The sequence below is a fragment of the Manacus candei genome, unplaced genomic scaffold, assembly GCF_025592945.1.
Source record: "Manacus candei isolate 608988 ecotype Guabito, Panama unplaced genomic scaffold, ASM2559294v1 h1tg000002l, whole genome shotgun sequence".
Taxonomy (NCBI): domain Eukaryota; kingdom Metazoa; phylum Chordata; class Aves; order Passeriformes; family Pipridae; genus Manacus; species Manacus candei.
In genome coordinates this window covers 10,066,437-10,094,338 of record NW_026138050.1, presented here as the reverse complement: position 1 = coordinate 10,094,338, position 27,902 = coordinate 10,066,437, and the positions used below count along the sequence as shown (strand labels likewise).

General features: G+C 41.3%; 1 protein-coding gene and 1 long non-coding RNA gene across 9 annotated transcripts in view; one reads left to right on the top strand and one right to left on the bottom strand.

The window, feature by feature from the left end:
- Positions 1-13,290, top strand: part of LOC127482134 (uncharacterized) — a 44,299-nt gene extending 31,009 nt beyond the window's left edge. Inside the window, exons 3-5 of one of the 3 annotated variants that reach the window (XR_007908454.1) lie at positions 2,160-2,234; positions 12,896-13,089; positions 13,265-13,290. This is a non-coding gene — a long non-coding RNA (uncharacterized LOC127482134). Of the gene's footprint in view, positions 1-2,159; positions 5,692-6,047; positions 11,647-12,895; positions 13,090-13,264 lie in introns of those variants that run through there. The other 2 variants (XR_007908456.1, XR_007908451.1) reach the window with 2 other exon arrangements.
- Positions 1-27,902, bottom strand: part of MRTFB (myocardin related transcription factor B) — a 70,185-nt gene that overhangs the window by 27,362 nt on the left and 14,921 nt on the right. For 5 of the 6 annotated variants that reach the window (XM_051809631.1, XM_051809543.1, XM_051809964.1 and 2 more), the window contains one exon: positions 23,752-23,925. In XM_051809631.1, coding sequence (XP_051665591.1) covers positions 23,752-23,905 — 154 coding nt within the window. In that variant the 5' untranslated portion in view covers positions 23,906-23,925. Of the gene's footprint in view, positions 1-12,967; positions 13,334-23,751; positions 23,926-27,902 lie in introns of those variants that run through there. The other variant, XM_051809882.1, reaches the window with a different exon arrangement.

Sequence of the window (27,902 nt, the reverse complement as noted above, 5' to 3'; positions counted from 1 at the left end):
GTACGTGTTTGGTTGATGGTTTTTTCTTAAGGATGTTCTTTTTAATATAAAGGCTGATTGTACATTTAAATAAACCTTGCTGAAACACAAGAAACTGAAGAGAAGCCAGATTTGATGTGGCTTATTTAAAAACACCAAAAAAGTGACACAATCAGAAACAGACCTTATCCTCTCTCTGAACATCAGAAAATGCTGTTTTCCAGACTAAGTGTTAGCATAATTACTTCAAGGAAAAAATAAATCCAATACTGGCAAACATGGCAAAACTGTTTAGAAAGTTTCAGAGGTAACTTCTTATGTTTCATTACATTTAATAAAATACAGTTTCTCATTTTTGCTGTGTGAGTAACCAGTGTGACACACATTACATACTACATGGGGAACCACAAAACCTGGGGGAGGATATAAACATAAAAGCCTTGTATTTTCAAAAATTATTTTTGTAAATTTTTCCAGGGAAAAGAAATAATAAGGAAAAAAAATAGTTGTTTCTTTCTTCTACTGTTCCCTTCCCCTTGTTTCTGTATCAATTTATCATAGTGCTTCATTATCTCTTTGGCACATACAGCTATGACCCCAATTTCATCTTCTGAACAAGGGAGGGTCAAGAGAAAACATACATTAAAGATGTAATATTTACATTCTTAAATTCAGACTTGATAGCTTATTATGGACGTATGATTATAGTATGCTGTTCCCATTGTATTACATGAGGAAGCAAAACAAGCTAATGCATTGTCCAAAACATCAAAATGAATGTAATTTCTGAAAAATTAAGCTAAGGACAAAGTTCATTGTTTCCAGAATTTAAAAGGAACCAGCTTATTTCCTGTTCTGCAGTACAGGAAGGATACTCCTCTGGCTAAGGCATTAAGACCGGGAATAGCAAGTCCTGAAAACAAGGACATTATTTTCTTATGTCACACAAACATTGAGAGTTTAAATACAAACATCTTAGAGCTGTGGCACAGCAGATCTGTTCAGATTTTACAACATTGTTACACAAGAATTACAAAGGACAGAGATGAGAGAATGCAAAAATAACAACATTAAAATGTGAATTGATGAAAAATCATTCAAAAGGTACCTGAGTCCCTCTGGAAACTTGAAAATGCCTGCTTTAAGTAGGGCATTGTATTTTCCAAGTAATAGTATATGACTGTAAAAAGTTACCAGAAGAATTATTTTATAATAGTTCATTTTTGTGCTCCTTAATTTCATGTGTCTCCAAGTAAGCCATGACCTCTTCCTAAGGTATCCCTTACCAGTAGGTGCAAATGTGTGCTGCCTGGGCTCTGGCACCAGCTCACAGGCTGTGCTGGACCCTGCTCTCAGAGCCCTCCCCAGGCTGGGCTGGGGCTGGAGCACAGTTACACACTCCCACCAAAGCCACAGAGCAAGTTCAAATCTTCCTGCAGAAACCCACGTGGATGTCCAAGTCCACTTGGTCTAATCTACCCAAAAAATGCAACTAAGTGTGTGCAAACACCCATTTATGGATGGATATCCAACTCTACAAATCCACAAGCTTTAGTATACAAATATGCATTAAAAAAATCATTCCCATGGGAGTGCAGTTCAAGCATACAGTCTAATGATATAATGTTAAGCTTCTAACCCTGGGGACACTTCTCAGAGCTTCCCCCATCACTGACACAAAGCCCTGACTCAGTCACTAACTGATGTGGTGATTACAGGAAAGCAAAAAATCTTGGGTATGTTCTTGATTTGGATTTCCTTGCTTACAACCAGTAAGATCAAGCAAGCTCAGAGTCTGCCTTAAAACTAGATGTACAATCCCTGTAAAAATCTTAAGCAAGTCTTACCCACCCAAGTCATGTGAAAGAAAATTAATATACAGCGTGGCACGACTACTGTATTCAGAACCAATATTTTTGGTTCTGAGTAGATTAAAACTTGTCTTTCTTCTGTCCTTTAAACTATGCTTTCTTTTACACAGCTAGAAAGCTCTGGCAAGGGTGGAAAACCATGTCCTGCTCTGGGCAGGAATCTCATCCATGCTGTACAGGTGTATTTGGTCCAAAGTTACACCACACTTACATTTGCCTTTCTTGGAACACCAAGCACACTACAGATGTGTCTGCCAAATCTTTTAGCTAGTTACAGGTTAGTTCTAAACATATGCCTCTTTATTTCAGGCCCAAAGTCTTCAAGCAAAATGACCTGCTCCAACATCAGTGATGTCCACAGTGGAGCTGATCATGTCAGACACAGTAAGTAAACCAGAATTAGTAATTTTTTCAATTAATTCTGTGGAACACAGTGAATGCTGGCAATATTAGACCAGGTACAGGAATGTTAGTACTGCTGTGGTTCATATACCAACATAGAAGAGGCAAGCAGTTGATTCAGAAATAATGCATTTGTGGTGGTATTTCTGATTTCTAAGGTGCTTTTTCCTCAGACTGTCTCTGTTACTAAGCTTTCTCACAGACCCGATTTTGTAGGTGTAGCTGGCTCAGCTGTAGCTGCCTAAGCTTTGCTAGGATGGTGCTTTCAATGTTAGTAAACACAAGTGGGAAAGAATGTTATTACTGAACACGTTGTAATGACCAGTATTTCCAAATGTAGATGATGGGAAGCCCTGCTATGACATTTATTGTACTGTAACTAGGATTTGTGGCTTCAATTATGATCAGACATTTGGCTTAAGCTTTGCAGCCAAACTGACCCATACCTAAAGAATGTACCTGCACACAACCCACATGCACTCAGGTGTGAGCCTTTAGCATTTCTGAGCAAAACCAGGGAACCAATCCTTCCTGTCTCCTGACACTCCCTGCCTGCACAGCATCTGGGAACTACACTGGGCATCACAAAGCAAAGCAGGGAGGATTTTGAAGCTGTCCCATCTGTAGCTGGACAAGTCACAAGAACTGTGGGAAAACTGAAAAAAAAGGAGAGATAGAGAAGATACAGAACGTGCAGTTATTCACTTTCTAAATAAATACCATGAACTTATAGATTACATAATAAAGGACAGCCTGTAGCATGACTAATAGGGAAGCACTGCAGGGGGAATATGAAAGAAGAGATGACTCATAGTTAGAAAGATGGTATAAGATGATAATAATTGAAGAGTTTGACTTGACCAGAGCAAGGAGGTTAAACAGAAATAAAACTGGATGAAAACCAGATGTTTGCTTTTGCAATCAACTCAAAATTAAGAAGGTTAAAAAAAGGTTTGGTGTCTAAATTTAAAAAAAAAAATAAATCCTGAGCAATCAGATGTATTATTAAAGAAAAGAAAATTTCTAAATAGAAAGCAGTTGTGAATAAAACCACTAAATATATTATTTTTAAAAGCTGAAAAGCTAAAAAAGTTTTGCTTTTCCAAAGCAAACACACTGGGGAAAAAAACCAACATTTATATGTCTACAAAAGACCTGAGGACCTAAAATACTTTTAGCCCCCACACAAAGTAAAAAGCAGAGATGTTCCTAAGGAAGAAATAGCAACACCTGTACTTGAGTTGCATAACTTCATCTAGTCAGAGCATTTCTGGGTTACAGATGGTCACTACAGACAGCAGTGACCCTTCTCTTCCCTCTGTGGGGTGATGGACAGCAGTTACAGACAGACTTGTCAGACTGGAGGTGAACCTGAAGGAGGTATAAAGGAAAGGAGCAGGAATGAGGTTTGGGAAAAGCTTAGAAGAAAATGGGGACTCACAAAAAGCAGCTCAAAGAGCAGCCAGCCAGGAAGATGGGAGTCATGGAAACTAAATCACAAGTTTTCAATAAGGAAAATATGATGAAATTATCTTCAAAGACAAGGATGAACGATGTGAGAATTGCACTTTGGCAATTTATTTCAGTGAGAAACCATCTAGAATAGAATCCAGGTTGGTTTAAATCTACCGTAATTAAAGCTAATACAGACTTTGCTTATCATATATATAGAAATCCATACAGCAAGAGATTTCTAGAACAGGCAGTGACACACAAAGCAGTAAATCTAATAAGGATGGATGAGACAGGGGGACACAGCTTCAAAAAAAAAAAATCTAAAACCCACTGAAGCATTATCCAAATATAACATATATGTATTTTGCTACTTGTTCTAGTGTGGGTTTAGAGTTTTTCTTCCCCCTCCCCTTTATTTCAAAAAACCCTTTACAGAAAAGCCAGCACAGAATCTGGGGAAGGGAGAATTCAAAAGACACGAGGTGCAGGTACTACAAAGTTCCCCTGGGAATGGTACTTACTCCAACACTGTGTTTAACAGATTGTTCTTATCAGGGTAAATCCATTCAGCTTGTAGCCAAATAATTCACCTCTCACTTTTACACTGGTAAAATCAGGCAGTTACCCACATAACATCTTAAAATCACAGAAGATGATCTCTGAAATAAAGGCCTCAAATTAACAAATATTTAGATATGTTAATACAGTGTTAATATTAGCAATACTCTTCCTCCTATTTCAAGTGCATGTGCAAAAGAAGGACTGTGTTAACACCACTAAGCAAATCTAGTTGCTAAAAGATGGTACAAATATTTTGCACTTCACATTATCTGGCAGGACTCCTCCTTCACACCACTGCAACTCTAAAAACTGTCTGTGAACTGCTTCTGAATAAAAGCCATGCACAGAGAGGTCAGTCAAATTCCTGTTTTGACTGAGGGAGAAGGGTGGGTGTTCTTTTTCATTTTCAAGTCAGGATATGATTTTAACACTTGAACACCAAGAGATTTCAAAATTTCCAAGTGTTTTCTTCAGCCAGTAAAATGATCATTAAAGCCTGGATAGCTTACTTAATACCTCCTGACAAAACAGGAAAGCATAATCCCTCCTCACAGCAAGAACATCTGGTTATCTGACTCTCAGAGTCAGCACAAGTCTTGTGACTGCACTGGAGGTGTGGATTTTTCACCAGCTGAAAAAACTGAGCACCAGAGGCTGGTGCTCCCACTCTGACAGCTTCCTTCAGTGACAGCACAGCAGGGAATCAACACTCTAGGAATCAGGGAACAGAGATGGTGGTAGGAAAGGGAGAGGTCACCTGTAAAGCGAGGCACTTTATTGTGCACAGCTGTGCCTCTGTAAAGCAGCAACTTTTATAAAGCCAAGGGCTTTTGTTCTCAGCCAGGGCACACACACTGAGCCCTAACGGGGCACAGGATCAAGGACACCCACAACAAGCAGCTCCTCGAAGGGCTGTGAGGGGCTGAGGGCAGGAAAACTGGCAAACAGACACTTCAGGAGACACATCACGTTCTGTACGAGCCCCTTGGAAAGGCAGGACAGGAAAGGAGTGTCCAGTCACGTCTCACTCGGTGTGAACAGCAGAATGAGGGAAAATAAAGGGTATTATTACATCACCTCCAACAAACAGCTTTTATCAAAGCTGAGCAAGTGATCTCTGTTACAAATCTGTAATGTGTATCCTATGGAAGAGCAGTCTCAAAGTAGTCCTATATCATCACAAGCACTGGAATGTAAAGAGGCCAAAAATAAATTGATAGTTGTCCTACAGGAACAGTGCTATCTGTGCTGATTGACAAGCTTTCACCACTGCTTCTTGTCTTGAAAAAACCCAGAACACATGCTGTGCACAGTTCCAGCACTAGTAATTCCACATCTAACACAGTTCATTACTAACCTATTAATTTAAAATCAGATTTTGTCTTTTTATAGAAGGTACTATGAAACAGCAAATAGCTGTTGCCATTTCACAATTACAGGGCTGAAGGAAAAGGGCTCCATCACCCAGTTCTTTCAAGTGGCAGCAAAAAGAAAAACAATGCATCCAGATTATTTTTTTATGTTCCGTATGTAATCATCTCATTATTTCTTCCAAAGTTTAAATCCAGTGGGTATTAGCTATTTAAACCCTTAAACCTGCAAGTAAAAATGGGAAAATGTCATGTCCAACATTCCTGCATACCCCCTTGGAAATTTCCAAGCGGCAGGAACTCCAGAGCCGGCTGCTAGGCTGGCTGCCATGGAAACAGCGCTGGAAATAGGGCCGTTTCCTTTAAATGAGGAGCTGTTCCACTGAAAGCCTCCATTTCTCCCTGCCAGCTTAAAGCAGCTTTTCTGCAGCCAGAACCTCTGCCCGCTGAGGCTGCAGCGCAGGGAGCGGCTGCTCGCCCAGAGAACAGGGGTGGGCTCTGCCATCCCACCCTCTGCAGTCACTGCAAAGCAGGCATTTGGCACCGGGACCGCAACACTGACACGCGGGCACGAGCAGCAGGAGGGCAGGGAAGTGGAACAGAGCATTTCATCCCGCGGAGGTGGGCTCGAGGAGCGCTCTGAGCATCAGCTTTGTGTTAGAGCTGCAGCCCAGCCCCACAGGGCAGCACAACTTGAGTATCAAGGCCTTTCTGTGCATCCCACAGTGTTACCCCTGCACCCAAACCCTGTCTGCCTGCACTTCAACGATCATATTTTCTAAACAGCACAACTTTACACTAAGGTCATTTTCCAGAGACAGAGGTTTTGCTTTCTCCTGAGCTGTGATTGTTTCTCCCTCAGCTCTATATGAGGTGTGGTACTCTATTTAAGAAATTATTAAATGCTTCATTGAGACAAAAATGGTTAATCTTTTCCACTAACATCTGTTCTGTGAATAAAACAAAAAATTAGTAAATGGAATGTGCTGTATAATAAGTAAAAGAAAGAGCAGGTGATAGGCAAGGCACACATTTCAGGAAGGGTATGGAGTGTGGGGGCTTGCACATGGCACTACACGTTCCACTTGAGCAAAGTCAGAAATTCGGTAATACAATGCTCACTTCATTTATGTGGCATGCCAAAGAAGGAAGGAAGGAGAGGGAAAACCATGAAAGTATTTAGCTACCTGTAATTTGTTGGAAGTGATTCCAAGTAAGTTGTACAGCATTTTAAAGACCAAATGCATTTGAAATTGTGGCATGCCCCATCAGCCTGAAGATGGTGACACAGTACGTTAAAACTCTCCATTTTAAAACAAAAATAATTGATCACCAATTAATTTTGTAAAAAAAAAATCAGGCATCATCTAATCGTGAGTGAATGTGTTATACTGGGTTTAGTCTTCAAAACAGCCATGTATGCCAGGATATAATTTAAAAAGGGAAATATTTTACTTATTTTACTGGGTTTTATTAAAAAAAAAACCAAATCACCTTTCATATCTTGATATAACTTTATGTTCTTTTTTCCACTATTTTATGTGTGATTTTGCTGCTAAGACTATACCCAAAATAATTAAGGCAAGTGAAACAGCTCTGTTGCAGACTCACTTTAAGCCATTATTCAGTCATACTTTCATTGCAGCTTAGAAATGTTCTGGATAAATGTAAAGTACATGAGACGAGACTGCTGAGGGCCATTTCACATCATCTCTTCAGAATTCTGGAGGGAAACCCTGCAGGCCCCTCCAGAGCACTGAAATTACACCCCTGGCATTTGGAGCTCTGGTCTGTAATGATGCTGTGTAACCACCTCCAGCAGCAACACCGACCTCTGAAAGGAGAAAAGGAAAACCTCCACGGGAGAGATAGCTAAATGTAAACTTAACACTTCAAACAAACACATCAAGCGTAACAATATCATTAGCTGAGAGGCTGAAATGGCTGGGATATAGGACAATCTGTATTGTACCCTATTGCTATGGAACATGTTGCTTAGAAACAAGCCAGAACATACACAACCTCCAAACAAATTACCGGGATGTCTGCTGGGGTGAATACATACATACATACCCACAAAATCTACACTTTTCCCAATTCTGTTTACATCTTTAAAACGAGACAAATCATGACCACCTTGGGTGAAAAGCCTGAATAAACTAAAGCTTATATTTCCCATTTCTTTAAAATTGCATACTTTTAGTATACAATTTGAGTATACAATAACATTTTCTAAATCTTCAAGTATTCCTCTGCTAACTACAATCTTCTGATTTTTAATGCAAAAGTTATTCTTTAAAAATAATTTGCATTTCCTCAAGTACTACTATCAGCCAAGAACTGTACTGTCAATGGACTCATGGAACTTGAGTCAGAATTCTACATCTACTATGACTTGCTCTGTGATAATCTGGAGTGTATTACATCGAATGATGACATGATTTCTAGTCAAGCTCCCTCCATTTTCCATGCTATTCCCATGGAACAGACAGCAGAGCCAGCAAACAAAACACAGACCCAAGCAGATTGTCCATCTCAGGTGATTCCCCATCATTTGAAAGCACCGAGGAAGGTGGATCTACACTGAGATGCCTGACTGCAAACCAGGATGGGAGTGAGCACCAGCCCTGTGCCAGCTCCAGACACCCCCAGATAATCAGGGGAGGAGTCCAACTGCACACAGGGATGGCAAAGCTGCTGCATTAACCAGCCCTGGCAGCAGAGAGGCTGAGCACACACATGTGGTGCTGGATGGGAGGGGAAGAAGAAGCCCCCAGCAGAGCAGCAAAGCAGACAGTGGTTTGTTTCATGTGGTTCCACAACTCAGGATGATCTAAGCCAGGATTCCTGAAGAAAGGCCAGTGGTCACTTCCTCCCTCCAGGCCCAGCTGCTCCTGCTGCACCAGCACTGCAGGGCAGTGCTCTGGGCAGGAGGAATAAGTGCTCTCCAGTAATACCTGTTCCCTGACCCCTCTCACTCCGGGGCTGCACAGCTACTCATGCCAGCAATAAAGGAGCTGGTAGGAAGCAGGGCAGGGCTGGGTGAGCCTACACCTACTTTGGGCAGCAGCAGACTTAATCCTGACCTTTTATAAAACCCTCAAGAAATCTTGTCATTGCCATAGCAAGTTTTCTTTAAACTCTTGGTTAGCCAAGTATCTTCTAACTGTGCACAGATTACACACAATATCAAATGAATCCATCGTGGTCTTGGTTTATCGATGTATTTCAGCTTGTCTTTATTATAATGGTATTACAACATATTTATTATTTATTTAAGTGCTACACTGAAAAAGAAAATTTTGTGGAATAAGTGGTGCTTTACTTTTAAGACATACAATTATCCCACTGACATTAAAGACACTGCTTATGGTAGATTTTAATACAGCCTCAGAAGATCATGACACTGAACTTACAGTGCCTCCTTTATTAAATAAGATGACAGGAATACTTTTTTTTCCTCCAGTATTTTTTTCATTATCTATGTCTCAAGAAACATACCTGAATGACTGCCACTGATAAGGGGTCATAAAAACACCTCTAAACACCAGATAATACAACTTAAAAGCTTTTTCTTTATAAAAAATCCAAACCAACCGACCAACACCAACAAACCAACAGCAGAATCTGTAAGTCTGACATGCCACCATAGGAGAGGTCAAGAGTATCATCAGCATTCATCACACAAGCAATAGCAGGAAGTCTGTTGAATAAGCAATTCCCATGCAGTATGGATTTTATTGCAAGGGATGAAGGGAAGAAATCCTTCCTGACTACACCTGGTAATCTGTTAACCAGACAGCATGAACACAATTCCAGTGCACACCTGAGAAATCCACTCATTCCACCCTGTATCCTGTTTCCAGCACTTGCCAGTCTCCAGTTCCTCACAAAACAGTAAATTTAAAATGCAAAACAAATCCAGGAAAGAAATTATGTTTCAAGGTGGAAAGAAAATTTCCTTCCTGGTTAGTGTTTTTTTTTTCCTTTAAAGTAGTTGGTAGGCAATTAGTGACTTTGAAGCCAAGATCATTCCATGAAAAATATGGTGCAAACAAACTGGGATCCAATGTCCTTTTGAATCCCACCTAAGGCAGCACCACACTGATTTGATGCACCAATTTAATACTATGTCTTCAAGAGTTCTGCATGGTCTTGCAGGAGCTCATCCCTCTTTATATTAAGGCAATTTAGGGTACAAGGCAAGACTCTCTGCACTGCTCAGTTAAGAATCTTTCCCTCTGCAGCCTGAATTTGTTCCTAGTTCCTCACAGAGGCACTGGTGACACTGTGCCCAGTGATGGCCTGACTTCATGGAAGGCTTTTCACTTGACCTTTCCACATGTTTTGGTTCTTCCTTGACACTGCTCCAGGACACCACAGGAGGCACAGTCACTGCTTGGGCACCTTCTGCAAAGCTGTGGAGTTATCACTGGCTGGGGCCTCGGGGCCAAAAACTATTTCTGCTCCTTGCTCATACAAAAGGGGATTCTGATAAAACAGATGAAAGTAAGAACTCTTCACAGAACAGACAATATGCAACAATAACATTTACAAGAAAGCAGGGTAATTAAGAGGATTTCCTCCCATGCTACAGGATGCTTTAATGTGCATCATTAGCCTAAGCAAAGGAAAAAATTCATCCTTGTAATCTAACCTGCCAGTGCCCTTAATAATAATTTGCTGAAGACACTCCTGGGGTTTTTGTTTCCAGCAAAAGTCTCTTTCCTTATACAGAAATAGGAAGTAAAAAACGCTCTGCACCCAACAAATCTCTGAAGGTACTCACTGCTGAAACAAGCCCTGTACTATCTCAGGATTTTTAGGTTTATCAAACCTGTGCAAAACAGATTATGAAACAAAGGCACCTTCTGAATTACTGGATCTCTACATAATTCACCTGGGTTTGCCAATAGAATTACATTTTTAATTTTTGCAGGTTTAACCATTTCCATGTGGTATTTTTAAGTATTTTTGTGTCTAACAAAAAAAAAACATTTGATGATTCAGGTGGCAAAACCAGCCACATCATTTGAACTAAAGGAGGAAAGAGGAGGAGGGAAAAAAACCGAGACAGAATGGCACAAGTTAATTTAGAATATACTCTTCTGTAAAATAAGTAATCTGTAATTTTTTTAAGTAAAATGTCATCTGCAGTATTATTTAAATAGGATTAAATTAACAACTGCAATTGAATTTTTAAAAGTCTATAAAATACCTGAACTACATATTTCGTAACACTATAAAGTGAAAAGGTGAAGCTCTGCTTTAGTCTCTCTAGATGCAAATCAAGCAGATTTGGAATGTTTTCAATAATTCATTCTATATACTACAAGAAAGAAAATGCTTGTTTTTCTAAGCTTTAGAAGGAGGGAAGGCTGGAAGAGGAGATCCTGTAGTCAATCAAACTCTCAAAAAGAGGTTCATTATTTTAATCATTATGTTGCCAAACTTCAGGGAGATAAAAGGATGAGCAACATTCACCGGGGGAAAGTGAAAATGGAGAGCAGGTACTAAAACAGAGAAAAGGAAGCAAAGAGAGTGACTGTGGAAAACAGTTATATCTTCTTTTATGCACTGAATAATTTAAGCTCTAAAATATTCATTAATTTAGACTGGAAGAGTGTCCCATAATTGCAGGGTTTTCACTACTCTGACAGACCATCATTATTGTAATGTACATCCTTTCATCCACCTTCTACATAACTGACGTGCTCAAAGATGACTGAGGATCATTATTACCGTGGTTACTCATTAGCCCACCTACACTACCCACAGATTAGTTTTTTCCATGTTTTTCTCCCCTTTATTTCTCGGTAGCTCAGCTTGGATAGGTTTTGGTTTGTCCCCATCACTCCCCTCACTCCTCTGTCCCTCTCAGCTCCCTCGTTCCCTTCTTCCTTGCTGTTGCCCCCAGAGCCTCAGAGGCAGCAGCAGCAGCTTTACTTGGGTCTGCTTGGAGTTGCAAGGCAAAAACACCATGAGAAAGCAGCCACTGGTGGCCCTTTCTTTCAATCCCTGTCTTCCAGTCAGTACTTTCCTGCTGCAAAGGAAGCAGAACTGCTCTGCTCTCAGCCACTGCCACAGGCAGCAACACTCAACTTCTTATCTTTCTATCAATAACAGACCTTTGGTGTCAGTACATTACATAAACCCAGCATTTTCTCTACCTCCAACTTAGAGCTAACTAATGGGGTTTTTAAACTCAACTGTCAGGTACTGAATTTAAAAATGAATATGGGCTGTCTTTTTGCTACTGCAAACATTATTAAGGTACAAATTTAAAAATAAATGAACAAAACCCCAAAACAAACCCAGCATTTAAATTCTGAGAAAGGCATGATCTCATGCAGCAGTCTTGCCACAACACCAAGGACGAAATCTCTGAATCACCAAACAATCCTGAGGTATCTGGAGGAAAAGCCAAGGCAGAGTGCTGTAAAGGAAAGCAGGGATTTTGTCTACTCCACATCCAGTGTGTGTGTGGTTGAGAAGCTGGAGGTTGAGCCCCGAGCTGCAGCAGCCCGGTGTGTAACTCCCACCAGTCCCCAGCCTGCTCTGGGCAGGGCTGGCACAGACCTCCAGAGCTCTCCTCCTTCTCCCAGGCCAGCTGGAAGAAAACCCCATTTCCCTGTCTCAGCAGCATTAACAAATCTGCCTAACAAATACCACTTACGATGAATCTCAAACACTACTATTTGTCGGCTCTAAATAATGCTCCAAATATTCTCAGACTATTGCTATTTTACAAACGAATGCCTCTGCATTGTATCAATTTAACAGCCAGTCTAAATCCAATCACTTAAGATGATATAATGTAGCTTGAAAACCACACATTTCAAAAGCAGAGTCAAATCTAATTCAAAGTGTGAGGGGAGAAGGGAATTCCAAAGAAAGACAAGAGCTGAGAAAAGCACTGTTGAAAATGAGGTAGTAATATGTCTGATACTAAAGGTTTGTGGGGTTTTATTTTGACATGTCATATTTAATGGTATTTATTTCAATTGTGGCATTTTGAAGCATTTTGTGCAATATTTACAGGACAATTTCAGAGTACTTCGTTAATTTGGCACTAAATGATACTCTGAAAAGTATCTTACTTAATCCCTCATTTTTCTTCATACCACGTTTCTATCGAGTATCATCATTGTTATTTTAATAGTCTCAGGTAAAATTTAAATGTAGCTTTTAGATTTATTTTTTTTTTAGAGGGAAAACAATACCTTACTTCACGTACAAAAATTCTGCCTGCCCTAGAGCATCACACCACACATGCTGGATCTGCCCAGGAGTTCTGCATTCCGTGTCCCCAACCAGCAAGTGACTGACCTTCCTTAAGGGTTTTCTGGCTGTTCACCTCAAGGCATTCCTTCTCCTTCAGTGGCTTAAGATCTCCCGCGGATAAAATCTCGGAAAAGCCCTGCTGCTGTTTCTTGGAGCTATCGATCATGGTGAGAATCCTTTAGAATGGCAACATCCAACACAGGAAAAAAAAAATGCCTTAGTGGCCAGTCGGTCCCCGCTGTCCCAAGCAGCGCTCCCGGTGCCGTGCCTATGGAAGGGGCTCTCCCGCCGCGGTGCAGCCCAGCGCAGCCTCCATCCTTCCCTCTCCCCTTCCCTTTCCAGGCTGCCCCCGCTCGCTGCCGGCTCTGGAGCTGAACTCACTCACACAGCAGGCACGGAGCATGTGAAGCACAACTCCCAAATCCCACCTCTCTTCCCAGACAACCACTCCCCCTTTTCCTTTGGTTCCGCTCGCTGCCCCTGCCCATTCGTGTTCCACCGTGCAGCTCGGTGGTCAATCATCTGACAAAGAATGACTCAAGCGGTTAAAAATAAATCCAGCAGTTGCTGAAGGAGCAGCATTCGCTGCTGCCCAAGACAAACTGCTGCTGAGGACTCTTTCCCTTTCCCCTTCCCTCCCCCTTCCCCCTCTCCCGCCGCAGGCAGCAGAAATCCTTCATCCCTGCCCGCCCGGCGCAGTCACCGCTCACTGGGTTTCACCAGGAACCAAAGCTGCGCGCTGGCACTTGGAAAAGTTATGGGAAGGAACCCTCCCACCCACCCCAGCCCCACGTCTTGTTTCACAGACATTTATCTAGCAGAGGTAACTGGGAAAACCAGGGATTATTTCCATGCCTTTCCTTGCAGTGTGAGAGATTCTGTTCCTTGCTGTAAATACCTAAACTCCAAGTACTTTATTACTTTCCTCTTCGCATTAGTTACACATCTCATTATTCCCAGCAGTTTCGGGAGTATTTCCTCCCACAGCTTCTGATCTGCCATTCTCTCCAGCATATCCCATTTATCTTACATGAGTCATCAACTTCAGAGTCAACCTGGAAGATTTCAGGGAAATGGATCCCCTCTAATTATCTGGCACTGGCCATGAGGGAACAGCAAACGAGTTTGCATTTAATTTCATGTACTTAGAGAAAATAAGCTGTACATAATGTTAAGTAGTCACTACATGTCAACAAGTAACTCCAGCAGGTGTATTTTGCCTCCAACCTAAAACCACCATCGCTGCATGTATTTTTCACACCCCCACTTCATATTTTAAATCTTTCAGCCAGAAATTATAAAGGACATATCCCATCAGAAAAACTGTTTCACTTGCATAGAATCAGATTTCAACAGATCTATACAGAATTACAAACCCCCGACAGAGAATTTTTAAAAGTGGAAACTAGAAAGAAAACCATTTTTTGCCTCTGGGGATCTTTGTACACAACAATCACTGAGCGCCGACTCTTCACCTTGACGGTCACTCCCGGGCAAGCAACTGATACCCCGGGGTGTGAAGCTGCCTGACACAGCCAGCAGGGTTTGGAAGCCTATCCCTGTTTTCCTACTGCTGGAAAAGGGAGACCTAGATCTGCTCAGAGGAGGCGTGAGCTCACCAGGCTTTATCAACTTCTTGACATGCAAGGAGCTGACAATACAGGCAAAAGGAAAACTTTGCAGCATGAATGATTTGAGGCCACTCTCCCAGCCTGAAGATTTGTTGTCTGCACATCATTTATATAAAAATTATCAGCTTAAATTAGGTTTTGCTTAAATACCAACTACAGGCTGTTCCAGTACCATTGCTTTTGCAGTGATTTTTACTGAACAGAGGTAAAAATACTGTGGAAGAAGTCCATAAATCAAATGCACTCCCTCACTGCCTGCAGCTGAACACTTACTGTGCATAAGAAACGAAATTACTGGTGAGAAACTCCACACATTCAGAAAATAAAAACTCAGACTAACAGAATACAAACACACACTGCTTAGAAAATCCCCATTAAAATCTGATGCAGACAATGAACAGAATCTCACACAGTTATGGATGTACCACGTTACTCCACATCTTTCTTATACCAAGAGAGAAGTTACCTGTTTGGATGGATGAATTATATTCTAACAGTGTAACAATATATAACAGCAGAAATTGTTTTATGGGAAGGGCACAGTGCACTTCACACACCTACTGAAAAACTGGTACTTTGGTCTGAACTGATTTCACAATGTTTCAGAAAACAGAGTATTTTGACATTTAAAAAATTCAATGTACTAATGAGGAAGTGTGGGAAGAACCCAAAGGTAGTGCTATCCTTTCCTATCTGTTTATAGTGCTTTATATAATTGAGAGTGTCCAGTGCTCTGTGAGTGCTGATACACAGGCACAGCACTTGGGTAGGAGCAGTTCAAGCCTTCATGAACGTTTCTCTTGCTCAGAAAGATGAGCTTTAGCAGCAGGGAGTTCCTGCTATCCAATTCCTCCCCCTTTTCCAGGGAGCCCATCCCACAGCAGATGAATGTGCTTATGCTTCAGCCACTTGGAGTTATGCCTAATATTTTGCTTCAAGTTCACCTCTTAGTTCAATACAAGCTTAACATACAGATGAATATTTTAAAAGACCTTTAAGAAGTCTGGTCAAAATCTCACCAGTAATTTGCAAAGAACTTTACTAAGAAAGGCAGGAATGATAGAATTTATGGAAAATAAGAATGCAGAAGTTCTTGTCCAGACTAGGAGAGAGGAATGGTCAAAATGACACTGTGTATTTTTCATGTAACCACATACTGCAATTGCCAATAAATGCTACAGAATATTGACTAGTTGGGTGGGGGCAGCCAGAACAAATTAAGAGGAAGAAAAGATACCTTGGAAGAAGAAAACGGTTTTGGTTCAGATTCAGTTATACTGTGAATATTGAGAATATCTGGATATTGTGCTCAGGGAAAAGTTTCTCTTAAATCTCTGCATGAAGAAGAACTTTTATCCCACATATAATGAAAAAATCCACTCCTATTCCAACAACCTCTTGTTTTCCCAGCAGTCCTGAATATACATTAATCCAAACTCAACTGATAATTTGGATATACTGGTTACTTGAGTGATCAACAGTATAGTTCTACTATTTTAGTGATATGGCTTCAAAGAAAAACAAATCACCAGGTCTCAACATCTCTGTTAGAAAAGCCCCAAATTCTGAGGCAGTTTCACAGGCACCTGGGGGCACCTCCCAGCTGCTGCTCCTCAGCTGTACCTGCAGCACTGCAACGTGGGAAAAGTGCATGTTCCTACCATTGACTTCCTCAGCATTCCTAAGGACTGGACTGGAAGGCACAGAAACCCTGTTCACATGTTCAAATCCACCAGCACCCAGCTGTTCAGAGTGTCAGCAGCAGGTCCCCCCAGTGAAGTGAGTTTGGAACTCCCCTGGAAGGCTTCACTTGCTCTTCCCTGTGCCTGCAGCAGCCCCACCCCTCCTGCTCACACTGACTGATGCACCCTCACATCTGAGAGGCATTTTTTAAGCTCTTACAGAAGAGCAGGAGCCCTGTCATCAGCCACCCCCACACACTGATACATTAAACACACTTCCTATGTTTGGGCAGTATCTTTGGCCTTGAAGGTCACTGTTTTGACAGATAAAACTGCTTTGTACTGCAGTTACTTTGGCTGTTGGCTTTAAAGGAGGCCGATTCCGCATTTATCTTACACGAAATGGTGAAAGACTTCACAGGTGGAAACTTCCTACTCTTCTACTCAAATTACTCATTTTGGCCTACAGCAAAAAATCCTCTAGAATAAGTATTAGGGAAACAATAGCAACTTCTTTGTTCTTTGACTACTCTTTATTTTAGCAGTAATCTAGTTAATAGAACACAACCCATGAAATATGAAATATAAAACAGGTCCAATGCTTTTCTGTTCAGTTTCTTAAAGGCAGGTGGAATTTGGATTTTCATTTGAATTCAGTGGTATTGTTAAAAAACAGGCAAAACTCCCTTAAAATTGCAAAATTTTCATCTTCTCTTTCTGCTGCTGACTGTATTTAAATAGAGAAGGTTTTGTAATAAAAAGAACTACTAATTTCAAAAGTAAACACTGGACATAAAGCCTCTCTGATTTGAACATGTACCTGTTTCAAAAGAGCTATTTTTACCAGTACAAATAGCAAAATGACTCTGAGGATCATACAGAAACCTATAGTGAGCCAGAAACAAAACTGCGGCTGAAAGACCAGTTTCTATCAAACAACAAAACATTTCTTTCAGTTGAAAGAAAAATCTCAAGTCATGTATGTTGTATTTTTCAACTACAGGTTTAAACCAATTACAAACAACCTCAGTGTGTCAAAACCAGACACTGAAGTAACAATATACAACAAGCTTTATATTCCTACGCAAGTTAAATCTGTTAGAATTTGCATCACCTTCAGATGCAAGTACCTCTCATTTGAATTTCAGTTTATTTAACTTGTATATATTGTATACAAGTGGGTGAAAGGCAGAAAAAGAGCCTCAGAATGGAATGTCACCTCCATAAAGCAGGATCCAGTAACATCTCATTCAATGCACTGTGTTGCACCAGTTTTTCATAAACCTCTGCTTTTCATCTAAGGTCATCACTGTTTGTTGCTCCCATTCTTCTCCAACACAGACTTAAGTGTTCTGCAAACCTTCAGCTTATGGGAAAAGTGTCATTTAAAAGGTGAAGTGTCTAACAGACTTTCAGCAAACCCCCAAAGTCGAGGAGGAAACAATGCAGCAGCATCTCCCCCTTGGCAGTGGCTGTGTGCCCTGAGAACAGCCCCCTTATCTCCCCCAGTATCGGCGCTGGGCTGGGTGAGATCACTGGGAGCCACTTCCCAGCCTCATTAAACATGAAGTAACTAAGCAACAACTGCTTTAACAGGACATTCCAACTCTTCTCATCATATGGAGCTCATTCCCTTGCAATCCCATTAAAAAGAAAAACAAAACCAAAGAGAACCCCCTTAGGGATTTAAACTCTTTCACTACCACAGTAACATTTTACAGTGGGAATAAAAGCTTAATTACTCAAATACCTCTTTCACCTTGGCTTTACACACACAGTGATGGATTCCTTGGTCCTTATACTGTGTTAGGATAATCTAGTCCTTGATCATGGTGTAGGTTTCTTCACGTGGGAAAATAGTGCACTGACTACACAAACTAAAATGTTAATTATTATATACATTCATTATTATCATTTATTCTATTAATTCTTTAAACAGTGAGACTGTTACCTCAAATTGTTGACTCAAGGGGTTTTGTTCTGGGGGTTTTGTTCTGCCTATATTCTCCACTGTTATTGTAACAGAGACCCAAACAACCCAAATTATGGTCACCATCTACCTCAGTCACTCTTCCCAGAAAAATTCCAAACACTCATAGTGATGTCAAATTTATAAGTCTGCATGTTCTACTTCTCCCACTAAAACCCACACAAATTCCTTTTAGGGGAGGACATATGTTGGCAGAGCTCACTGCTTAAATGAAAGTTACCTTCCATTTGGTCTCGCACATATACACATCTAAATTAATAAGGATTTTTAAAGTATATACATAAAATGCATAAAAATATGTATTTTATATATGTTTTACTATACCTATATACATTTAACTGCACACATATAAATTCTTTAAAGGACAGTATTTAGTCATCCACCATGATTTGCAAAAGGTGCATATGAAAGTACTGCACACCATTTACCAGTTCTGTTTGCACTGTGTTACCTTCTTGTAGTGGCTTTATCACAAGCTGACACTTCCACAATAACATTTGCAAGGACGATTTAGTTCTAACAATTTGAAACAATTATACAGTGGAATTTAAAAATTAACATTCTTTTCTAGCTATGCATTCAGTTATGCACAAGGAATTTCAAGAAAAAAGGTCAGAATCAGACAGTTTGATCAAGTGATCTCTTTAAAGGAAAACATACTTTCTGTATCTCCTGTAATCACTCAAACGCCAAGCTCTCAAACAGGATCTTTTCATATATACCAGATGCCTTAAATTGAGTCTGTCACAGGTCATGTCTCCCATGTTAATCTCTTCACAATAAGCAGATAATTAAAAAAATAATATCTATAAATCAAACTAAAATGATGGAATGTTTATTTAGAAGTTTACCAAATGGAATGACCCTGCTGGAATTCTTTCATGTAGCCTGTGAAAATGTCAGAATATATTCCATTTAAGAGGTCACAGTCCCTAGAGATCTCTGAGTTTTGGCCTGTATGTCTTTTCACATGCTTTAATATTTGAAAATTGTTCCTTGTAGACACTGACTGATGCCCTGGGAATGCTAGGATTGTGGGAACTGGCAGTACCAATGACAAAGACAGACTTACTGGGAAATCAGTACCTACTCCGTTTGCACTCTCATCTCCTGCAGGACAGGACAACATTCACATTTACAGGAGACCAAAAGAGTCCACACATTAAAACACATTTGTTTTTCCTACAGACATCCAAAACCAAACTTCCCAACAAACCACAAAACACAGAGGCAAATATATATCAATTGTATTATGCTGTGTGTTCTTACAAAGGATTTTTTTGTAGACTATTTGCATTGGACATTTCAAGGACTATTAAAACCTTGAAGCAGGTTGAAAGCAAGAGGTTGGAAGCAACCTCTTGACATCACCTGGCCCAAACCCTGCTGGAGCAGGGTCAGCTGGACAGGCTGCCCAGGACACTGCCCAGTCAGATTTTTTACATCTCCATGGATGGAGGTTCCACAACCTCCTTGGGCAACCATTCTACACACACACATTATTTATACACTACACTATATACAGGCACACACATTTCTATTGTAAACTTACATAAGTTGTATACTTCTCTATCTAGATAGGTCTTCCAGAATATACTTAGACTGAGGTTTGGTTTTGTTGGGTTTTTTTGGTTGGTTTGCTGTAGTTGGGGGGTGGTGTAGTTAATCAGAATATCTGCATGCTGCTTCCCAGTTCTCACTGCTTTCAGCTTAGTGACTATGAAACTGCTGAATTTAAGATGACATTTCCAATTATCATCTGTGCCAATCTACTACTTTAATCAGAACTAAGTTTTCCATTTGTTGTTCTCTAGTCTTCCCACTCCAGCCATCTTCTCTACACTGTCTCTCTCCCAGCTCTCTCAAGAAAATAAATTCTAAGCATTTGTATCATTATGAGAGAAAAAACCACATCTTATAGCTGATCTTAAAGAAGAGGAGAAAAACCTGTCCTGCACAGATGCAAGGAGAATGTCCCAAATCCCACTTGATTCCCTAATATCAAACTTGCAGTTCAAATCTATTAACTGCACAGAGGATTAAGAATTTGTCCAGAAGCCATAAAACTATGCCAAGAATGCATATTACCAGTGCTACATACTGAGGGAGCGGAAGATAAGAGATAGCAGGCAAGCTAATATACCAGGACTCTTTTAGATGCCAGAAAAATTCCCTTGGATCATCAAATTTCTTTAAGTACTATCATTAGGTTAAGTGTGATGTGGATCTCATTCAGTTATTTTAAGAACTGCCTTGTCTCCCAGCTGACTCGACTGGTCCCTCGGGAGGACCCAATATACACCATGTGGAGTATTTGTTTTTATTTTGGTTTGTGTTGGGTTTTTTTGGTGTCTGTGTTCCATCTTCCCCTGAATTCCCTACAGTTCCCCACAAGCTCTCGGGCCCCACAGGAAGCTGCCACTCTCCTCTGACCTTCAGTGCCTCAGGGTCTCCGTACAGGGGTGTCCCTGTTCTTATGCAGCCAGAGGCACTGCTTTCTTTGGGATAACTTCGAATCGAGACTTTACCAGTCTTGTTTTTACTTTAATACATTCACTGTCCCAAGGCTTTTTTCCCCAACAAAATATCCAGGAAGACTCTTGGCTCTCTTCTCGATTAGCTCAATTCTGCTGCAGAATAGCAGCTGCCAGCCACCAGTGAGCCATAGGAGGCTCAGCACCCCCTTCTCCACCCTCCTCCACTACAAGATACACAATCCCACACAGGACCAGAAGGCAATCCCAGACCTGCTCTGGTTCTGAGTCTGGAGAAGCAGATCCCTCTCAGCTGCCATTGCCTGGAACAACAGGGTTTCTCCACACCAGGCAGAGGACAGAGAACGGGCACAGTCACCATGTGAGGAGGTTTACAGCCAAGATGCAGAGCTGCAGCCGCCCCCAGAGTGCTGTAGGTCAGTCAGGACCTGGGAGGAGCCAGCCTGTTACCTGCCCAGTACAGGAATATAACCAGACTCCCATCCAGGGATGACAACTGCACAGGAGCAGCTCACAGGTCTCTCAGAAACTAGTAACCACTGCCACAGGGAGATCCTGGCATAGTGAGACAGTCAGGGAAGCCACCAGAGAGCCAAGAGAAGTTGCTGTAAAACACAAGCTAAGACCTTTCCATTTTAATGGTACCTTGAAATAACCCAGACCTTCACACCTCCCTCTACCAGCCAAAGTGGCATGCTCACCAATTCTGCAAAGGTACTAATTCAACATGCAAAAACCTTTGCTCATGCACTGCTTCCTTTTTTTGATGGTATCTCCATGTGTAATCTCTTTCCATCCTTTGGCTCTGACACAGAAGGTTGGAAAGCTGTAGGCAGCATCATTCCCATCCACCCTCCTGCTGTCAGCAGCAGACAGCAGATCCTTCCCTCCCTTGCCACCTCCTGGCTCTCAGACAGAAGCTACTGAAGCTGTGGCACAGTGTGTGGGCAGCACATTGTTCTGACTGGTACTTCAGCTGTGCCACACTGCCTGCCACTCTTGGCACTCTTCCTCCACTGCAGCCCAACCCAGCAACACTCAGTCACCAGGTTTCTCCCTCCTGCTCCCAAAGAGCCTCATCTGTGTCACTCTTCTCCTCCCCCAGCTGTCCTTCCTAAGGACACAGCACACACAACCCACAACCCAGCATCCTCCAGGCAGGGATGCAAATGGGAGCTTGTTTCCCAAATTCCCTTTCTGTGAGCACCCCAACTGCTCACATGACAGACAGGGACTGTACACCCATGGCTGTCATGAGACTGCCAGAATCACAGCCACGTCTCCGTGTCCACACAGGAGGTGACAACTGTGAAAAGCAGAACCCACGAAATGGTAACTTTTGCTGCTTTTCAGCAAGTGGAACAAGAGTTTGGCTCCAGAGAACAGGCAAGACAAAATGCTGCAATACACAGGGCACAGGGTTACATGATCAGTGCACTGCATGGGTTGCCTCATTACCCAGGAAGATGCAGACTAATGAGAAACTGAAATTAGTTTCGCTACTAAGCCAGTATTGCCCAGAGCCATTAACTTGAAACCACCTCAAATGAAAAAGAACCTTAAAATTGTGACAGTTCAGAAGACCAACATACAACATCCACCACCAAAATCATCCATTTGTCTTTATTCAGAGTAAACACCTCATGCAATAAGTGACTGGAAAAGCTTAAGACCCTAATGCACTCCAACTGTTTTGTTATTGATCTTCTGCTGGAAGTTAAAACCTCTTCAACAGAGTTGGCACAGCATGTAAGTGATCCTTTGTGAACTCGAGGGGCATCAGTTCCACCGGAGCTTCGGCTCAGCCGTGAGAATCTGCACCAAACCCACCAGCTCTGCTCACCTGGACCCTCACAGCTCCTCTGCTCTGCAGCTGGGATCTCTGGGGACACAGGGCAGGGAACAGGAGCACAGTGGATAAAAGGAGAAGGGAATGCCATCTCTGGTGACTCCTGGCTCACCAGGCACACACCTGCCCCTTCACCACACTTCTGTTACCCTCCATGCTAAACAGAACCAAAGCACGAGCCTCCCACCCTTCCAGTGTCATTGGAAAAGCTGGAAACACAGTTTCTGTACTAACTTGTGCGAGTCAGCTTAACAACACTGTGCAGAGTAACACTGGAATTGCTCAGCCTTCTGCTGGAATACTGCCAAAAGACTCACTCCAGTAAACAAAAGGTTTAAAGGATCACTACCAAAGCTCCCAGTAAGCGCAGTGCTTCCTGCACAAAAATATCCAACCAAAAAAACCCCTTTTTATTAAGTGCCACTGTATTTCTGGGTACTGAAATCTCTTATGCTCATAGAATTTATAAAATAGTTCTGGAGGTTTGATTTATTTAAACTCAGCACAGGATATATGACACAGATACCTGTGTCACGCATTGTGGTTTTACAGGCAATTAGGAAAAAAGTAGTTTTCCAGAGGTATATCTACACAAACACACACATATATATAATTCTAAATATAAAATTATATATGATCATGTTATAATAATATAATTATAAAATAAATAAACAGAAATTAAATAAATAAATAAATTAATAACCCCAGAACCCACCCCAGGACCCCCAAAACCCATCCAGTATTCCAAAAGCTGCAAGGACTCCCCCTAAAGCCAGAGGGACCCCACAAATCCCCACGAGGGACCCCCTCAAAGTCCTCTGTCCTGCACCAGCTCCTGCAGGGCACCTGGGGGGGCTTTGAGACCCTCCCCCCCCGACCCTCCAAAATGCATCTAGGGACCCCAAAAAACTACCCTGAGGCCTTTAAACTCCCCCTGGGCCCCCAAAACCCACCCAGGACCCCAAACACATAAAATTTGATATATATTATGTTTGGGGTTTGTTTTCAACATTTAATATCGAGCTGAGCTTTGTGGGATACAACGTGAAGCATCAATTCTGTATTACTTTGGCAGAAAAACCCCCGTTTCTCGATAATGGTCTTTTTCTGTCTGACACTGAGCCAAGTGACCCCAAGGCTTCCCGAGCAGCTGGGCCACAGCAGCTGGGGCTCTGCACTCACCATTCTTGCGCTCGGTGAGGGGGGGCAGGCACTGGCTGGGCTGCAGCGACAGCTCCCGGAACTCGTGCGCCACGGCCTCGCTGTGCGGGCTGGGGGCCAGCCGGGGAGGGGGCCCCGAGTCCTCCTCGGCATCCACGGGCCCCAGGTGATCCATGCTGGGCAATCCTCTGCACTCTGGGAAAACAAGGGCACTCTTAAGCACACTCTACTTGAGTAACAAACGCAAATCACACTGGCATTTTTCAGTTCGGGTTCGGTCGCTTCCTTCACATGCAAAATTCAACCTTAGAATTATAGGGATGTTATTTACTGTTTCTCCACAGATACTACGGGTTTGCAAAAACAGAGTTAAGCAATGTATTGACAGGCAACTGAACAGTGGACTGGTTCTGAGGAGCAGGACAGTGTCCCTGGCACAGCAATTCCACTGTGGACCCTCAGGATCTCCTGTGCCTGACCCCATGACACGGCCCCGTTGTCAGCACAACACCCTTTTTTCAGTAACTTATACCAGAGAATGCTGAATTAATATATGATAACATACAAATGGCTTTGAGTACTTTGAAGCACTGCACGACTTTCCTTTGTACCCCAAATCAACTTCAGTATTAATCCAGGACTTCACACTGCCTCAGGACTGTGTTAGAACTAATTGCTCCTCCAGCTCTCCAGCAGGGAAGACTTTTAGGCATGAATGTTTTACAATGAATTTTACTGCACACTAGCTACTTATTGTAGAATACAGAGTGGAATAAACCCCCCAATTTATTATTTCTTTCCTCCCTATCATTAATGTGGTACTTAATCTACAGTGAGGACAGACAGAACGATGAATTACTGGTGCAGGCTTTTCATAGCTCACAGAACTATCAAGTCATTAAAATTTCAATCAATCAATATGGACTTCAGTGAAGTCCATCCCTGGATTTTTGGAAACTGGAACAATATTACCAATTCAAGAAGATTCATAAAAATGAAGAAATATTATCGTTAGACTGTTTGTTAATTTTTAATTCTTTTGCTTAAGAAACACTACTGCTTGCCCATACTCAGCCTTCCATTTCAAGCTTCAAGTATGCTGCACAGAAATACCACACATGTTGGGGGGTGTATTCCAAGGTTTTTAAAATGCAGTTTCAATGACCAAACTCAAAATATTTCAACTGTTACATATTTTTAAAAATTAAAGATGACAAAAAATTATCATGAGCACCAAAGAATGGCCTACACTAGAAAAAGAGGTAGAGGATCCTGTTCTGAAGGTGTCAATTGAAAAATAAGAAATGTAAGCAAGTACTGCTTGATATATACACCTCAGCAGAACAATTATGATGGTTAAATGCATATTTTTCATTATTTTCCCGAAGTTACCAATTGGTGCTTTCACATTAAATGAAGACACATTAACTTACTCTTATGCAAGATTTTTTTTCTTTGTTCTTAGCTTTCAGAAGCACAATTCACCCAGCTCTCACTCGATTTCCTGACATTACACTCTCCTCAAACTCCCACTCACTCATACAAATTAAGTACATTATTAACTAAGCAAGTCTCTTCAGAGCAGAATTTGAGAGAAAATTTAGCTGCTTATCTGCTCATATTCACAGCATTTGATCCACAATTTATTAGCTATATGTTGCCTTGGAGTCAGTTCTCAAAGAGATTAAGCCACATGAGCTGTACTCATGCTTTCAAATCCATGTGAAATTCATAGAAACACCTTCTTGTACTGAAGGTTTAACATTCGTTATGCTGCACGTTAGCCTTGATTAATTATTTTCCCCATGACAGATAACTAAATATCATGCTTTAAATTAAACCAGCTTAACTCTGATCACTTTACAACACACTGCTGGACTAGTTACACATCCACTTCTTAAGGTTTGTTTGAGGAATGTACGTAAACGTGGGTTTATTGTCCAGATTCCCCTCAGAAGAGGGCATGCAGTGCAATGGGATTGGCTGCAGCACAATTCAAAACAAGCCTGACTTCCCCCACAAAATGAGCTTGATCTGCAGCTTGAACGTGAGTAAATCAGGCTCAGAGGGACCTTCTGGAGGTCACTTAGTCCATCCCCCAGTCCCCTGGAGTTCCCCCCTGCTCAGGAACTCATCCTGTCAAGGTCTGAAACCTCCACAGCAGGTGATTTCCCCCCCTGGGGAGCCTGGCTGGGAATGCCCTGCCCACCCCTCCACACAGGACTGCTCTTCTGCTCAGGGCACTCTCAGCTCCCAGTCTGCACTGTGGTTTCACACAGTGCATGAACTTCATCCTTAGGAAAACTCTAAAGCCAAAGTTCTCCAATGCAGAACTCTAACCCTAATTTCAGAGTTTCTAGTTCACAGTAAAGTCTCAGCTATTGCAATTACCTTCTCCTGTTAAAATCCAGATATTTTCCCAAGTGATCCTTTAACAGTAGAACAACCCTCCTGCTATGACTGGAACCCTATTGCAACGTTGCTACATAATCTTAGAATGAGAGACGCTCTAGAATTCCCAGAAAGCCTAAATCCCTCAAATTCCTCAGTCAGATCTCAAATCACATTTTGCTCTCATTCTTTTCATTACTGCTGATGAACTGCTACTGTATCAAACTACGGAAATATTTCTGAGCTTAGAACAACAAATTCTCTTGACCTTCCCCTAAAAAAGAAAACACACCTCCACACAACGTTTATAAGGGCTTTTTGTAGCAGGGAAAAAATCTATAAAGCAGTATCCTTACAGCTCCTTACTGAATCACTGATCAGAACATCTAAAAAATATTATGATGATACATTGAAGATTTGCAATAATAAAACATAAATAATTAACTTGATGCTTTTCTCTTGGTCCATTAGACTCTAAAGAAGAATTCAGCTCTTCAGCTTTCTGAAGAGAACTCCTAAACTTGGCATCCATGAAATTACTAGTTTGTCTTGGGCATAAGGTTTTCCTCATTGATTGACAAAGTAATTGGGAAACTTAAAAACCATTTTGATAAATAACTTTCCAAACAAAGAAACAGACAAAGAAATAGGGAGGAAAGGAGCCATGTCTCTGTAAACAACATCTTTTTACACTGCTGCACTGCCACACCACTGCTTTTCAGCATGTTCATCTGAACTGCTCAGGAAGAGGAGTACAATGGCTTTTTCATCAAGTGGGTGCTGCGAGCAGCAGCATTTACTCCACATGAAATGAGTCTCGAGATATGCAGAACATCTCCCATTCTTTTCAGTCTTCCAAAGCCATATTCCATTCTGACATTTCCAATGGAAATCAGCAATTCAAAGACAAAACCCAGCAGCAGAACACATCAGTCCACCTTGTTTAAAATCAAACCTTGCACAGTAAAGACTTCATCCAGTAACCATGTGCAAAAGTGAGAAATCCCTCTGATTTAGAATGCAATATACCATGATACCATCATATTTTATATTAAAGATAACAATTTGCCTCCTGTTTCTCATTTATTTGAAGCCTCCTCAATCTTGAAGAATTATTTTATATTTGCCATCTGCATTTACAGATGGTAACCATTATCTATGGAACCCCTGACTTTTAAGCAGACCTATACACAAAGTGTATTTATAACATAACTGAATCTCAACAGTAAAAACACGTACAGGAGAAATACAATTAAAAAAAATCTGTACTATTAAAGTTTCAGCATTCTACTCTGCACAGTCCAAGAAAGCACCTTTTGTACAAGGCTGGTCTGACAGAATTCAGTTGTCACTTCAGGGGCTTCCACTCACTTGCTTGAAACTAAGAAATCTAAAGGTTAAGTTGTATGAACCATCATTACATTTGGTATCAAAAATTGTTGGAAAGCACAATACCAACTTACTCGTGGCAACTGAAATAAAAATACTCCACTGTTCCCAAAAGATTTCAGGTGGTTGCTTTTTGGTTTGGGATTTTTTTTAAATGCAGAATTCAGTGAAACGTTTGAGAGTAGTAAAGTGAAAACTAGAAAAAAATTATTTTCCTACTTAACCTTTAGAATAGATTATCAAAATAGAACCTGCAGCAGCACTGCAAGGAGGGCTGTGGTTCACATTTCTCTGACAAGTACACAGAAACAGTGTTCCAGCCCTGGCAAAGGAGAGCTCTGTACAATGCATGAGCCTTATGTAAGTGTTCTCACAGATTGTAGGTGGTTGCT